Raw genomic sequence first — 17,438 nt, 5'->3', positions numbered from 1 at the left:
CAAACCTCGCCTTTCTACACTTTCTGAATCAATCTGGGACGGAAGCCAAAGTCACCTACTATATAAGAGCGACAAAGCACAGATGAACTACGGTCCTGATCAAGTTTAGACCCAACATCCTTGTGCCAAACTCCACTCAAGATGGGGTTTGGCAGGGGGATATTGCTACCAGAATGGGCTTTCCTGTTAGCAGTTTGCTGTATCCATCAAATAGGTAAGAAATTTTCTTTTTTATTGGGAGAAGAAAAATACTCTATTTAGACCTAGTAATGTATACTAAACAACTGTACTAGTTGATTCATATAAGAGGTGGCTGACAATATTTTTTTTATATATTTTCATTGACTATTAAATGTCTGACTATTAAATCATTGACTGATTTAATTTAATATTGCCTCAAACTTCTCTATATAACTACATATGGAAAGTAGCCTTGAAGATCAAATCCAAAGAAACTCTTATTTGCATCTTAAAATGTCAGATTTTTCAGTATCCCATATGCCTTACAAAAGCATTTTTTTTCCCATTGCAGTTTGTATTAGAATTCATAATGAATGTTATGGTTCTTATGAGATGTGAACCACATCATTTTCCAGTTGCTAGATCAGTCCACTGGTCAATGTTTTTCAGTATTTTGTCACCTACCTAATATGGGCTAATACCAGATTTCTCAACATTTCTTACAACTACTTCTTTTGCAAAAGAAACCAGGAAGGAATATTCATATAGCAAGGATTTTCAGTAACTAATTGTGCAGTAAATCATTTATAATACTTTATGCAAAATATTTATATAAATCACAGATATTGAATATGAGCAGGACGGGGAAACCTAGGTGACACCACAATCCATTATTTTGGATGGGGTTTTTTCACCTGTCAATATTATATCCATCAGGTCTGGTCTTGGCAGTTTTTATTAATATGAGTAACCCTGTTAAGTTGATGGAACCAATCAAATTGGAACAATTTTCAGGAGTACAAGCTCAATAAGTCAGTCCTTTTCATGTACAGTGATTTCTGGCCTGTCAGCTGGCATTTTAAAATCTGCAGATTGCCTAGGTAAATTTAACTTGCAAATCACCTTCAAAACATTGAGAAGTGCAAATATAATTTAAGGCTGCTTTATAGTTTCTGAAATAAACACTAAAACACTGGCCAGTTGGTCTGTATCATACTTGAAAACACAACGATCTCGTAGAGTATAAACTTCTGTTTGGAGTTACGCAATGTCGATCAGAAGTGTTTTCAGCCATTCATGGAAAAAGAAAGTTATTTCTCCTGTGCAGTGCTAATCTGATAAACGGCTTTGAAAAATGAGTGGTGATTAGACAGTGTCCAGCAAACACTTCTTTATTTGAGTCACACCCTGTGGAAAATACTTTCTGATATCCTGACTAAAGAATAATGGTCCTATCCCATGCCATCGCCACGAACATTGTGTGCCTACCTTTATATTTTGTGTCAAATATTAACTTTTATAAACTGATGACAACAATAATTACCAGCTGGGTATAGACCTTGAAGGATGCATCCAAATATTCTTAATAATTAGGTTAGTTTCCAAGTTATCCAATACTAAATGTCTTACAACTGAGAGACACTTATTTTTATAATAGTAAACAACGTGGTGTTGTGTAATTGCTAAACAAACCAATGCAGGTAGAATTTCTTTGGGAATGATGTATTTGCTAAGTAAACAAAAGCTCCTGGTGTTTCCTTGAGAAAAATTAACAGAACAAAATACATGTATAGGTCTATTTTGCTCTGTTACAAAGGTTCCCACACTAGAATAAACAAACCTTCTATGATTCTATGCCTGCTAAGATTCCTATGGATGTGTAATGTGAAAGCAAACTTCAGCCTATTATGTAGAGTTAAAGAGGTATTTCTCTTACCTGATCTGCATCAGTTTTTTTTCACCAATTATATTTTCATCAATTATAATCAGTATAAATTATATGGTGTGAATACATTTACTTAGTGTTATTATTTATGATACTCAAAGATGAGCAGGAAATGGAAAATGGTTAAACTCTCTCCCATGTTACTTCTTTGCTTATAGTGATAGGGAGTGACTAGCAGTCAACCACAAAGTTAAATGAGAAAAGAATTAAAAGCTTAGAGCTGAAAGAAACTGCAGACACTGCAGCAACTTCTAGCTATGGTTGGGCTGCCCAGAACCCTCTGCTCCAAAGCCAGTAATCTCTTGGAGTTCTCTTTGGGACAGGTACTTGAATTCCTTTAGACAGGCACTCTTAAGCTCTGGGATCAAGTAATAAATCTGTTTACATGGTGCACAGACAGAAGTTATATTTAAGAATATTTTTTTTTAAAAAAGCCGTCCCTAATCCAATTATTTTAAAGGCAAAGATAGTTGTTCAGCTTTCACGGAGGTACAGTGGAGGAAATGCTCAGCAGGGAATATAAGTACCAAAGGGGACTTATGGCACACCCCTGACTTCAGCATTTTCTCCTCTTCCACCACTATGGTTCTCAGTTCAGTGAGCTGGGTATTATGAACCCAGTTCTGCCTCTGTGAACTCTTCGCACCTATTGTATAAGTAAAAAGGGGGCCTTAACTTAGGGCAAACTCCATAGGCAGTTCTGCTTTGACTGAGAAATTCTCTAGACACCTGCACTGCTCATTCACATAATCCAGATAAAGATCCAGATATTAGTCATTGCATCACTTAAATGCTGTGAGGATTTAGACTTGGCAGGTTAAACATACCTATGTTAAACATACAACCAATATCCTGACTGCATTCAGCCCTTCACAAAATAAAGTTATAGCCCTTCAACTTTTACAGGAAATTCCTGATATATTTACTTATAAAATCCAAGACCTAAGAACATCAACCCAGGAGGTCAGGGTCAGTCTTTTTCTAGGAATCAAAGCATTCAGGAGAGTATTTGACATCTCTCAACAAACAGTCTTTGTTTCAGGTGTTGTAGCAAAACCCTTTGTCAAATAGCTTTACAGCATGATGCTTAAGATTTTCTGCAGAGAAGATGTGAATTTGAGCAATCTTTGAGTGAGTAGATGGGTAGAATAGAAAACCTGGTTCATTGGGATACTTCTGGGTTAATGCTCAGGCTATGACCCTAGTATTGTCCCTCAGAGGTATCTTCTTGTATCCAGCTGTAAGACAAGTCCAGATCCCTGACTGAGGCTTCCCATCTGCTCCCTGAGAAAAGGCCCTGTGCTTAGACACTAAAGAAACTGTCATAAATATCTGCAACCATTATTGGATCAAGCTTGAATTCCCTTGATTCTTTTAACCACTTCCATGCCTTTTCCTACAACCTAGCTTCTACGCAACAATTTTAATAAATGACTCACCTGCATTTTGTGAATTCCTCCTGTATTGCTTCATGTATTACTGAGATCTAGTGCAGCAGTGAAATAAGGGCTGTTGTCCAGTCATTACAATCTCTTGCAGTGAGTTTTGAGAGAAACAAAGAAAGCAGATATACATCTGTTATTTGGATTACAAATTTTGTGTGTTTGTAATAGAATGCCTCTTTCTATAATTACATTTCAGCTATATTTCTATAATTACAATTACAGCTTTTTTGAGAAGCCTGTTTCATTTTCTCTGATGTGATAAAGGAGCACAGAAACCCCTTTGTTTTACAGGGTTGTGTCTGGGTCCTTTGAGCCTAGCTAAATACTTTGCTTTAGAAGTTCAGGAACAGGATATTTCTCTTAATATGCTTTTCACCATTTTTTCACAGGCGGTCAGATTGGATTCCAAATAGGAAGTCAGTTCTCTGGGGGTCTTCTACAGAAACGAAATGGTAAATTTATTTATGCTGTATATTTGTATTTATTTGCTACATCCATACTGAATAATAAAAATGCCTTAAGAATACCCTCCTTATCATATTGCCAGTAGTGCCAGATGAAAAGAATTATGTATTAACACCTCTGTTCTCTAAAAATAGAAATATATTTACTAGACACCAATTACTAATTACACACACACATTACACAATATGGTTACATTTGTATAATCATAGTTAACTAAGAAGACAGATGCGTTTGTTGAGGCTGCATGCATATCTGCATGAACATGTACATATAAAGCCAAAGGGATGTGTGGTTCCTTTTTAAAAAAGGAAGTGAGACCACTTTGAAATCAGTGAAATCAGTGGCTGATGTTGGGAAATCAAGATGGCAACGCATCCTCACTGACCTTTACCATGTCATGATTCATGCCTGTCCTGTACAACCAGTGTGTGGCCATTTTGAAGGGTTTTCAGCCCCTTAATAGAAAAATACAAAACAGAAAAGAGATGATAATTGAGGATTTTATTCCCTCCTTAGAAAGAGGAAGTGCAGTGAGAAGGCAACTATGCTTTTGTTGCAGTAAGAGGCTAATTTATTACAGCTTAGCCCACTGTATTGTTCAGTGTCTCTGAAGAATTCTGATATTCTAATGCAGCACAGTTTCATGAAAGAGTCAAAGTTAACATGTAAAAAATGCAGATCATCAAAGCTGAAAGCAATTTCTTATGACTTAAGTATCCTAAGTTCAAATTTTAGTATGTACTATTAAGCTGTGCAAAATAAAACAGGCTTAACACTGTTTCCTTGGGTCTGACATATCAGCTCTCTAGTCCTTCCTGGGTCTATCCTACATCTGGATTTAGGTACTGTTATACTAGTTTTTGATTTCCTTCTTATTTTTTTTCTAGCTTCTATAAGAATTTCAGCTAACTTGAACATCATCCCACAACTGCTGACAAATCTAGCAGTAACATGTAAGTAAAGGAAACAAAATATATTCAGTAAGTGTTCAATTTTAGAGGGTATAGACTTTGGTATGAATGAGGAAAGGTACTCATAAAGGAAGTCATGGATAATTAAGAGGAGAAACATGATGATTAGAAATAATTAACTGTTGTCTCACATTAAATGAAGGTGACTAATTAAGCACTAGCTGAACATTAACTACAACCATTTGTAGGGGTATATGAGTTACAGATATAAAATGAGTGATGAATGAATACACAGCTGAATAGTGGTTAGAGAGAAAACAACAAATGCAGGTAAGGCAGGTAAAAAACATTTGGAGAGAAAATGAAGCCTGGGAGAAGTTGATTTTCCCAATGCGAAGGCTGGGGATTTTAAGTCATTCTTTAACAGCCAGTTTTAATTCACAGCTGCTAACCCTGCTCACAATGGCCGTGTGTGCAGCACATGGGGAAACTTCCATTTCAAGACCTTTGACGGAGACATATTCACCTTCCCTGGGCTCTGTAATTATGTTTTTGCCTCCCACTGCAACGCTCCCTACGAGGACTTCAACATCCAGATTAGGCGCGAAGTGGTGGCAAACATTTCGACTGTCAACCGCATCACCATGAAACTTGAAGGCGTCGTTGCAGAACTAACAAAGGGTGCTGTCCTGGTCGATGGCAACAGGTAACTTCATTCATAACATTTCTTTGGTATCCACAGGCTTTTCTTTTTCAGTCTTGCCAGGTACTTTGGCATGTTTGGGAGGAAACAATTATGTGTCCTTCAATAGATCTGACAATTTTGCCAACATAAATAATGAATAAAAAGGCTATTAATTCCTGCCACAGGAAATAAATCCTTCCCTTAAGGATTGCTTCAAAAATTAAATGTTCTGAGAAACTGGATCCAAATTTAGATCCATATTTGATAATGTTGGACCATCTTATTTTCTAATTGCTTTTCTTTCCTAAGAATACACTCAGAATCCTACAGATGGTGGATACCACAAGACTTTTCCTTCTTCTTATCAAACATTTGCATCAGAAATTAACTAGTATTCTTTCTGCTTTTTCCCAGAGTTCAGCTGCCATACAGTCAATCTGGTATTACGATAGAGAAGAGCAGCGTTTATGTGAAAGTTGGCAGCAAAATCGGTGTTGTGTTGCTGTGGAATGAAAAGGACAGCATTCTGGTAAGAACTGCTCCTGGACCTGTCTGTCACTTCAGAGAACAGGGCTAATCTTTGATTAGGCCTGTCCCACCTGTTTAGGAGGTTGCTACTGCCTTCTTATCTCATACTGTTGAGTGATTCTTTCTTAGTAAAGATAGGCTTTTATCCTGGGACTCCTAAAGAAAATTACGTGGATTTATGCCTAGTGGATAGCAGGAATCTGCTTAAAACAGGATGAAAAATCACTTTCATCGTATCATTAGCTATTAGTATTATTATAGGTCCTAATTACCCGTTCAAATATATTTTTTTAGCAGAATTTCACTCTCCTTTGCCTTCATTTTTTTCTATGGATTTGATTTTCTTCCTGAAGAACCAATAGAAAGTTGCTGAGAACAATATAGATAGTACCATGAAATCAGAAGTCTGTGTCAATAGTATCAATAGCTTAGACTCTGCAATCAAATCTACGCTGACTCTGTATTCTATCCTTCACATTTGAATTAAATTGCTAAATAAAATTCCACAGATCTGACAAGAATTACTAAGAGAGAGGAGATGTAAGTGTTTTTTCTCGTCTTGAATATACTTTAGAATATTCATACTAACTTCTATCAACTTACTATTCATCATTTCAGCTGGAATTGAATGCGAAATATGCCAATCAGACTTGTGGACTTTGTGGTGACTTCAATGGCTTTCCCATATACAATGAGTTCATTTCAAACAGTAAGTGCTTTAAATTAAAAAAAAATCGGTTTATGGGATCTCCAACAGGCTCTGACATCATCAGCATTCCTCTTTCCCATCCTGTTAAATGATTTGCTCATAAGATATGATTCAATCTCTATTTAAAAATGTGTAGTAGAGAGATTATATAAGTTAATACTTTGAGTGTAAATATAGTACTGGTGTTAACAACTGATTGCATATAACTGATTATATCAGTTACATTGCATATAACTGCACTGTTGTACACCATGCTGGTAAAACTAATCAGGTAACTCCATAAAAATTAGCAGATTTTCACTAATAAGATAAATAAATATAGAAATATATTCAATAAAACGCAATTATATTTTCTATACAGTACATTTCTTGTTTCATTTTTATCTCAAAATCAGTATATCCACATTTCCCTGCTGATTTGCATAATCTTTGTAAAATCTTAACCTTTAAACTATTCCCAGCTTGGGTATTTTCCTAAACCTTGTCTTACAGCACTCTCCATTGTCCAAATTCCCATTTAGAACTTTTTTTCTCTGCCGTGAATGGGCTCAATATAATCTGAAAAGAGTTTGTTATTATTCTAGGAAAAATCTTAGTGTGCATCTAGCTGTAATAGGTCGAGAATTGTTTTCCAACGTTTACCTCTTCCAGGGTGCTGTACAGAGTAAACTGAGGAAGTGATGTGGTGCTTCCTTTGGAAGGGGTGATGAACACATTTAAAGGCTTAAAAGAGCTAACTGTTTTGGTCAGTCTTGACCCAAATTCTTGAGAGAAAAAAAGGATAACAGGCAGTTGCTTTGAACAAAAACCTCTGATCTTCATTATTAAACTTCTTTTCTACAGATATTAAGATGTCAGCCTTGCAGTTTGGGAATATGCAGAAAATGGATGGGCCAACAGAACATTGTGAAGACTCCACTTCTCTCCCGACATATAACTGCCCTGATAATCTCGTAAGGACCTTTTGACTATCCTTTTATTTTTCTTTCAAATTTATCTGTTCCCTTCTACAACTTCATACAGATCAATAGGGAAACTCCTTAGGCAAAAACAACTTAAAGAGGGTTGTAAGATTCCATTACATAATAATTACACAAAATAACAATACCACCCCCATAAACTTCTTTCTATTTACTGAGACTTGTCTATTTTTTTCCTCCAAAGGATGACATATGCGAGAAAACATTGACCAGCTCTGCATTTGCAGAGTGTAATGACCTAGTTGATGTTCAAGATTACATTAAGATTTGCCAAGATGACTTGTGCCGCTCTGCAGAATCTAAAAACAGCTCATGCATCTGTGACACCTTTGCTGAGTACTCCCGGCAGTGTGCTCATGCTGGTGGGCAGCCCCTGGACTGGAGAACTTCAAAACTGTGCCGTGAGTGTCACTGGAGACAGCCTTACTTCATGCTCAGTAACTAACAAACAACAAGCTCTCAAATAATGCTGAGGATGTAGGAGGAATTACAGGTTGTTCAAGACCGAATTCTTTAGAAAATGCTGATGTGTAAGTTCCAGCATGAAGACTTCAGCAAAAGAGCTGAGGACTTTAATGTAATTTAATGAATTAAACACTACCAAAACGCTGACATGGATACTCTAATGAGAGTCAAGGTGTAATTTAATGAACTGGTACAGAGAAGGAAGCAAATAAAGGAGAAATAAGAAGGAGGGCATACTGGTTTGCATGTATTCCTGTTTCCTCTCCTTGTGCTGGCTACAGCATTTAATGTTCTCAACTGATTGGATCTTCACAGGTGTGTGGCTGGCTAATCACCTATTTATCTCCTCTTGCTTGGTAGTGATGAGTTTGTATTGATTTAAACATACACTTGATTGTGGTGGGTAGCTGTTGATACTGTCACCAACATTTGCTCCAAAACAAAAGCCCAAGAGGTACTATAGCTTTAGGAATTTAAGTCTTATATTTCACTAGCAATACAGGTGTTCACAGGAAAGGGAGCCTCCAGTAGAATCAGGCCTTGCCGGCTTTCTGAGGTCGCTACATTGCTGTCCCCAGAAACTGAGCCAGTTCAGCACCAGAGTCATGGAATGTGCATCTCAGCTATGAAATAGGGATCTAGGTGGTTAAACTTGAAAATTTTGAGAGCTAATGGTCAATTTGCAGATTGGTGTGTTTTTTTAATCTAGCTGGAAAACCTAAATGGATATAAATATTTACATTTATGGTGAACTAGAAATGCTTTTGACTGAAAAAAAAATAAAAAATCTCTTCCTTTAAATTTCAGCCAAGAAGTGTCCTTACAACATGCAGTACCAGGAGTGCAACTCTCCCTGTGCTGATACATGCACAAATCCTGAACGATCTCTGTTTTGTGAAGAACACTGTATCGATGGCTGCTTCTGCCCCCCAGGCAAGTTCTTAAGTAGTCACATCTCTGACCTCAAAGAACAGGAGCTTACCTGTAGGATTTGGGTAGGTTCCATGGGATTTAAGTCTCATGTAGTTGTATTTTTCACAGCTGCAAGAGACAAGCATTTTGTCAGCTGAAAAAAGATGTCTGAATTAATTGCCAATACATGTGCAGTATTCAGAAAACAGAAAAAAAGAACAGCAAACAGATCAAGACCAAACTTTCAAACAGCCACCCGTTTGAAACAAGCCCCTCTTTCAGGGCAGGTGGAATTTAAGAATACAAAGGTTGGATACTTCACTCAGCAAACTGACATAGTCCTGCTGTCCTCAGCACTGGTGTGTCCACTTGCAACAACGGCGGGTCTCTTGCTAAGAAAATATTTAGGATTTGTAACAAATAAAATGGTGTATAGGAAATGCCTCTTTAATTGATCAAGGTTTTGTCTTTTTATTATTATTTTTTTAAACTAGGGACCCTGTTTGATGACATCAACAATTCTGGCTGTATTCCCCAGCAGGAGTGCTCCTGTATTTACAATGGCAAAACCTATGCTACAGGATCTTCTTTTTCAGAGCCGTGCCAGACCTGGTAACCTTTGTTACTTTTGTAACTCACTATTTACTCTCTTATTTTTAATGGGTTTAATAGTTTATTATATGCAATTGCATCATTGAGATGTGTATTTAACAGATGGCTACATTTCCAAAGAACCCCTGAAGAACATTGTTTTATTTAGCAACAGCCATTACTAGCTTTGCATCCTATCTTAGGGTGATCAAAGCAAGGATATACAATTTTTAGGTTTCTCATCAGTCAATTAAAATGCTTCCTCTTTGATTATTTTGTTCAAACATTTGGAATTCTCCAAGGGGGATGAAATTGTAGTTATTAATGCAGTTGCAAATATTTATTTTCAATGGAGAAAGCAATGGATGACACAACACAAGCTCAATTTCACAATTATTAATCCTGTACCTGTGCTCTACACATCAGCTTTGAAAATAGACACAGTCTGCATCAGGAGCAGATGTGGAGTTGTCTTTTCTTATTTATTAGTTTATGATACATTTGTATTACCAAAACAAAACCCCCAGAAGGTATTTTAACATGTCATTGTGCTTTATGCTACCTGAAAAAATCCACACAATTATTTATCCCAAACCTGTTTTGGAGAGTTCACTTGTCCAAAGAGGGAAAATTAAATAAACAAAGAGAATGATTACCAGAGTCATTGATTTTAATACGCTGCATCACAAGTTCATCATGTCTTGGAAACGTTTAAACCTGTGTGTCAAACCACAGCTTGAAGGGAAAAGTAAGAGCAAGGCAGCTGCACCTAACAGCGCTGCATGTCCTCTTACTCTGGACCACTGTTACTGATTTCACTTAACTTTATTCTTCCAGTACCTGTAATGGAGGCCAGTGGAGCTGCCAAGACAAGTCATGCCCAGGAACATGCTCTGTAGTGGGGGGTTCCCACATTTCCACATATGATAAGAAGCACTACGATCACCATGGAGATTGCACTTACGTCCTCTCTAAGGTGGGACTCAGGGGATACTTCTATATAAAGCCTTATAGATTTATAGAAAGAAAACATGATCTTGATCAACACTCATAAAACTTAGCACTCTTAACATACAGACATTAAATTCCCTGCCACTTAGCCAGGAGTTTGCTACACTGCCATTTCAGTGACAATCTTCAGTTAATTATTAGGATGTCACACAACTGTGTGTGGTGCTCACTGGAAAATTTCCAGTTCTGTGACAGAGTAATTGAAGAGCACTGTCTTTTTTAAGAATTTGCTTAGTGTGCAACCTTCAGTACAACTAATGCAGCTTTCTTACTGGGTTGCATATTTTTTGCCATGTTACTCTATTATATGGTATTTGGCCAAAGGGTACAACTCTAAAAATTACAGTAACTATTTCTATAAAAAAATTGTATTATAAGACAGACTTTTTTTCATTTCTGTGGGATTTAAATACAGAAAAACACCTTAAGTTAATTGATGCATTTCACTTAGCTTTTAAACATTTTTAAACATTTAAAAATAACTCAAAAGAAATAGAAAATCTGGAAATTAATTATAATTAAAATATTTAATTACAGACATGTGTAGGTAAAATGTTTTGACCTTTTATGGGCTTTTTCTGTTTGTTTGCTTTCTTTTTTCCCCCATCTGCATAAATCAGTAAAAGGAAATAAAATGTTGTATGTTACTGTTTACCTGAAACATGTTTTATCAGAGTTGTCTAGCATTGATACCAGATACAGAAAGATGAAAGTTACAGTAGAATTGAATCAAACAATAGCAGTTGTCATGAATAAAACCACCAAATATGAATATGGAACTCCATCTTGATATCCATATGGATATAATCTATAAAATCCAGATTCTACATTTCTTGTTCCTAATAATTCGAACAGGGCAAAATTAAATCTTCAGCAAAAGAAGCTCTGGAATTCACTACAGCCTGGATTTTCTCCAGAAAAAAAAACAAACACTTTTTCAGAATTGAGAGAAAATTTTATAGAGAAAACTTCTGTAATTATTCTTCTGTGAAATAACTTGACTTTTTTTTTCAGGACTGTAAAGATGAAAAATTTACCATCCTGGCAGAACTACGCAAGTGTGGCCTAACTGACACTGAGACCTGCTTAAAGTCAGTGACCCTCAACATGAATAAAGGACAAACTGTAAGAATGCAAAATAAGCACAATAAAAATAAGCATGGGGAGAAAAGAAACTAGGGCTTAATCAGTCAGGGAGCTGCATTTCTTTGTCAGGTTTTCAGCATATGTGATGAGTAGATGATATTTTAATTAAGTGAAAAGAAGTGGATTTTGTTATGAAAATCAGATCAGCCATAAATTTGGCCTTGTGGAATTTCATTAAGAAACACATTGTACTCGTATAGCAGAAAAAACACCTATTTTCTCTGCCAATTAGATGGAAAAAACTATGAGCTTAAAGGTTAGTAATTATGATTGCAACAGTTTCAATAATCACTAAGATGTGTTCAAAGAAAACAAGATGATGTAATCCCCTAAAAAGCCGAGAAAGTCCCTTTAAAAGTAATTCTTTTCTTTTAATTAGAAAATTAGGGAAAATTAGTAAAAGTGTACCAAGTAGGAATAAGGGGGAGGTGAAATCATAAAGATCCACCCTTTGTATTGAATATTGGTATAATTAATATCACTGGAGTCCTCCTCATTATTACTCTTTGGACTATAGTTGTTCTTGACACATGGTTGGCTGCCCAGGCCAGCCTGGGCTTCATCCAAAGGAGAGTGGCCAGCAGGGTGAGGGAGGGGATTCTTCCCCTCTGCTCTGGGAAGACCCTGCTGGAGTGCTGCATCCAGCTCTGGAGTCCCCAGCATAAGGACAACATGGACCTGTGGGAACAGGTCCAGAAGAGGCCAAAGACAAACATGGGACTGAAGCACCTCTCCTGTCAGGAAGGACTGAGAGATTTGGGGCTGTTCAGCCTGGAAAAAGGAAAGCTTTGCAGAGGGATATTTTACCAGGGCACAAAGTCATATGACAAGAGGGAGTGGCTTCAAACTGAAAGAGGGAAGGTTTAGATATTGGGAAGAAATTCTTTACTGTGAGGGTGGTGAGGTGTTGGAGTCTGGAATACAGAGTGTGTGCCCTTGTTTCTGATACTTAGCTATAAGATCCAGAAAAACACTGAATTTCGTATAATATGAAATTCATGAGCGTGTTTTCATCGTGATATATGAAAACAAATGTTAAAGTTAGATGGAAAAAACTAAAAGTGTAAGTGTGTAGATTAGAAAGTTTTTTTAAATCACTGGGTGAAAAAGTTTAGAGAACAGGAGACAAGATGGAGGATTTAGGTTGTTGTCTCTTGTCCCTTCTTCTTTCTTCTTCATGTTCTTCTCATAGAGGTTTTTGGGTAGTAGTGATTACTTGCAGACAGAGAATGCCGCAGTGCATCACAAAGGTGATGGGTCATTGGGTCATTAAGAAAAATAAAATACGTGTCTATTGTTAATTGGGTGAAAATAGGTATAAAGATAAAAGAACTGCATATTTCGGGGCCATTTTGTGCATCAGACACGAAGTGTGCCACAAGGCCTTGTTTGTACCATCAGAAGAAAGAAATGGGCCAAATTGCAAAGATTAACCTTGTGTAGCCAGCCTGGAGAGACCTGCCAAGTTTTGTGATGACCTTTTAATAAACACGAGAAACAAGATTCTAACAAGCTCAGTAGTTTTCTTCGAATTGTAAGAACTGAGATAAGCAGGGGTCCCCACGTGGGAGGATCCCAAAAGAATTCAGTCCAAAGGAGGCTGAGAAATCCAAGAATAAAAAGAAAAATACAGAAGAGATGCAGCAGAAACAGAGAAACAGAAAAAGGATTTTTTAGAGAAAAGTTACAGTGAGGCACTGGTATAGGTTGCCCTGAGAAGTTATGGATACTCCATCCCTGGAAGTGTTCAAGGTCAGGGTGAGTGTGGCCCTAAGCAACCTGGTCTAGTGAAAGATGTCCCTGCCCATGGCAGGGGGTTGGGACTGAATGACCTTTAAAAGCCAAACCAGTCTATCACTCACAGAGTTGCCTTTTGCTCCTCTTCCTTACCAGATTGTCGAGGTCAAACCTGATGGTGGTGTGTTTGTGAACTCCATCTACACCCAGCTGCCCATGTCAGCAGGTAGTTGTTTTCTCTAACAATGAATGACACAAGTGCTTTTGAAGTAAAGTGGGATGTTTGGTGTCATAGAGAAATGCAGGACAAGCACAGGCAAGGATTCAAACAGTAGCAAACAGAATTTACAGTCTCCTGATTTGATAACTCTCAGATTTACTTCCTTCTCACTGCACAGAGGTGAAGGCAGAAGACATCTCTTTACCTCTTTTATCTTGTCTTTTGTTACTACCCCTGTTCTCACACTTGTTTAGAAAGAAATTTTATTTTTATTCTCTGTTTCAATAACTAAGGATTCCATGTGATATCTCAGACCTCCAGATCTTTATTTGAAATTCAAAAAGAACAGTACTGTGTTTTCAGCATTTGGTCTTGTTCAAAAAGTGACCGTTTTGTTTTTCATGTGTAGCTAATGTCACCATGTTCAGACCTTCCTCATTCTTCATGATCATGGACACAAGCGTTGGCGTCCAGGTTGAAATACAGTTCATACCCACGATGCAAGTGTTTGTGCATCTGGATGCTTCTTTCAAAAACCAGACTTGTGGTGAGTGATTGAAATATGAGGACACCTTGATCATTGTTTTTTTTTTTTTGTAGTCAAAGCAGTATAAACTTTTCACTGCTTTTCAACAGGTCTCTGTGGAAATTTCAATAACATCCAAACTGATGACTTCAAGGTCATAAGTGGAATAATTGAAGGAACTGCATCAGCATTTGCTAATACATGGAAAACTCAGGCCTCGTGCCCTAATATCCAGCAGAGTTTTGAGAATCCTTGTGCACTCAGCATTGATAATGGTGAGTACTTCTTAGAATTTCTTCTGGTTTGTTTTTTTCTTTTTGCTTATCTCTAAGGAAAACACATCTGTTGGAAAGCAAAGGTAAAAAAATATGTATTTAGTAGAAGCACACATCTGAAATTGGAAACAAATATTCGAAATGAAAGCACTGAAGATAAGTAACAATGTAAAAGAAGAGTGACAGAAGCATAAGTGAAGCAAACTGCAAATAGTCACTAAAAATAGAGTAGATGTCCACGCTGACAACTTGGTGTCAGAGAAGTGGATTGCAGGAGCATCTTTGGAAACTTTTAATCCATTCCCTTCAACAAGTCCTATTCTTTGGTTTTAGGAACCTTGACCAACAAGCTGAGTGAAAAGGAAAAAAAAAAAAAAGACAGGAGAAGAAGAGATTTAATAGAATGTCAGAACTGTCTGCATAGGCCAGGGCAGCATGGGTTTGTGACTAATGAAGTACAGAGTAGCATGCATTTTTATTGTTTCTTCTTTTCACAGAAAAATATGCTCAGCATTGGTGTGGACTACTCACTGACACCACAGGACCTTTTGCTGCTTGTCACTACACAGTGAATCCCGCTGTTTACCACACGGTACTTTGTCAGACTGCTTTTCCTTTTGGAAACAATAGAAATAGGAGCTGCCCCAGACATGTCTTATGAAATGTCTGTATCCCCATTGCTGTACTGCAGTACTTCCTTCCTTCATTGTTTCTCTTTGTGTTGTAACATTATTTCGATTGTCAGTCTTGGCTTGAAGATCCTGATTTGTTTGCTGATGTAAAGGTAGCTATTTACTCCTGGATGGTTTTACACATAAGGCAGATAGTGTATTTAAAGGCACATCAAATGCTTGTTTGAATATCAGTCAATTGACACCTTTTCAGCCTGGCATCTCATTAATAACCACTTGGAACAGAACGCCCATTACCTAATTACCATCACTCTGCTATCAACGTGTTGCAAATCACTCTTCTCACTAGGAGTCACCCAGGTATCAACGCTGGTGAAATTATGTGTCTGGACTGTACATTGAGAGTGGAGCTTTGGATGCTGTTGTGCAGCATATCCACTAATAAGGTTCAGAGAACCAAGATGCTGCAAAATGTATAAGAGACTTTAAGACCACTATTTCCTAATTATAACTGCAGTAATCGACTGAATTTTCATTACCTGCTTTTTCCCCTGCCCAGGAACCTTAGACAAAGACTAGAAAGTGATAAAACTGTGTTACTGTTGTATTATGAGTGAGCATATCTGAAGAAGGTATAAGGAATAAGACTGGAAAGATAAAGTTCACTGTTTTTTAAGACTTATTACCAGTGCTGAGACCTTATTTTTCTCTCCATTCTTAGAACTGCATGTTTGACACATGTAACTGTGAAAATAGTGAAGATTGTCTGTGTGCAGCCCTGTCTGCCTATGTAAGAGCTTGTGCTGCAAAAGGAATCCAGCTGCAGGGATGGAGGACTGATGTCTGCTGTAAGTACTCTCCACTATCCCATTTCCTAAGAACACACATCAATAAGAATTGCTGATCAGAGATTATTTTCTACTCATTTCTAGACAAATCAGTAAGTAATGAGGAAGGGATTTTGTTAAGTGCACTCCTGGAAGTAATTCTCTGCTGTCCCCTTAGAATCAATCAATTGCTGGCAAGAGTGAATATGAATAGACAGGAGACATGGCTTGATTAGGAAAGGGACTGTTGTTGTTATGAAAGTGCCTCCACCTGTTTCTGTGCAACTTAAGAGTTTTACTGCAGCTTTAAAAGTATCACAAGTTATTGCAGAGATAATGTTTTCTATTAGAATAACAGTACTAGTAATACAGACCAGAACACTCACAAATTAAATGTCTTTGAAGCTGCATGCTGGATTCTGCTTACCCAGTATGTCTGTTTTCAGCATACCAGACAACATTCAGGGAGACATCTTGTCTCAGTCCTCAAGAAGTTTAGACATCTTGGCAATGAATGGCAGCACCAAATGGAGGTGTCCTTCCGAACTTCCATTTGAAAATTTTTTTTCTTCTTTGCATGCGTCATTTACTCCACATGCACAATAGCTTTTCAGATCAAACTCTGAAATTATTCAGAAACACATTTACATGAAAGATGCAACATAAGCAGATATCTGATATCTGTATTGTTTACATGTTTTTTCTATTGCCTCTGATTTTTCTTTTTTCACAAGAGGATTTACTGTCTGGACTTAACAATCTATTTTATTTTCCTCTCTCAAGCAAAATACACCACTTCATGTCCCAAATCCCTGAGCTACAGCTATACCATCTCTTCCTGTCAACCCACCTGCCGGTCTCTGAGTGAGCCTGATGTCACATGCAATATTAAGTTTGTCCCAGTTGATGGCTGCACTTGTGTAAATGGAACCTACATGGATGAGAGTGGCAAATGTGTGCCTGCTAATGAATGCCCCTGCTATTACAGAGGATCTCCTATACCATTTGGAGAAGTGGTCCATGAAAATGGGCGTGTATGGTAAGTGACTCTTTTTAAAAACATTCAAACAACATGTTAAAAGCCTGGTATGTGTAAGATGGTTTCACCTTGAATTTCAAAAGAATGCTCTCTCTTCAATTTCTTCAACTTTAAGTTATTTTAACTTTATTTTCAACTTTTACAAATGGTACATATTCCCCTGAGCTGCTGGATGGGGACAGAGAGCAGAATGAAGCCACTATAATGAAAAGTGAAAAGATTAATGACCTATTACACCATTTAAATACACACAATTCTATGGTGGGGTCCACCCAAGGGAACTGAGGAAGCTGGTGGAAGTGTTCACAGATGCACTTTGAATCATTTGTCGGCACTCTGGTTAACCTTGGAGGTCCTGCTTGACTGGAGGTCAGCAAATGTGATGCCCATTTGCAGTGGGCCAGAAGAAGGATCTGGGGAACTACAGG

General features: G+C 37.4%; 1 protein-coding gene across 1 annotated transcript; it reads left to right on the top strand.

The window, feature by feature from the left end:
* Positions 1-3,101: 3,101 nt before the first annotated feature.
* On the top strand, positions 3,102-17,095 carry LOC111930694 (mucin-5AC-like). The gene is made up of 18 exons (XM_086893694.1): positions 3,102-3,126; positions 3,741-3,803; positions 4,704-4,769; positions 5,172-5,433; positions 5,827-5,941; positions 6,559-6,649; positions 7,493-7,602; positions 7,814-8,030; positions 8,902-9,027; positions 9,501-9,618; positions 10,435-10,573; positions 11,623-11,733; positions 13,648-13,717; positions 14,121-14,258; positions 14,348-14,512; positions 15,010-15,104; positions 15,866-15,992; positions 16,755-17,095. Exons 1-18 carry the CDS (start codon positions 3,102-3,104, stop codon positions 17,012-17,014), a joined length of 2,298 nt encoding a protein of 765 aa, XP_086749820.1. The 3' UTR covers positions 17,015-17,095.
* Positions 17,096-17,438: the final 343 nt, after the last annotated feature.

This window comes from Cyanistes caeruleus, chromosome 6, assembly GCF_971803275.1.
Source record: "Cyanistes caeruleus chromosome 6, bCyaCae1.hap1.1, whole genome shotgun sequence".
In the NCBI taxonomy this organism is placed as follows: Eukaryota; Metazoa; Chordata; class Aves; order Passeriformes; family Paridae; genus Cyanistes; species Cyanistes caeruleus.
This window is presented reverse-complemented; position numbering and strand designations above follow the sequence as displayed.

Bases quoted from the DNA above. Each gene is read 5' to 3' on its own strand.
- LOC111930694 (XM_086893694.1), top strand. From the start codon at position 3,102: ATGACCCTAGTATTGTCCCTCAGAG. The intron at 5,434-5,826 runs GTAACTTCATTC...GCTTTTTCCCAG, and splicing joins GTCCTGGTCGATGGCAACAG to AGTTCAGCTGCCATACAGTC. The intron at 11,734-13,647 runs GTAAGAATGCAA...CTTCCTTACCAG, and splicing joins ACATGAATAAAGGACAAACT to ATTGTCGAGGTCAAACCTGA.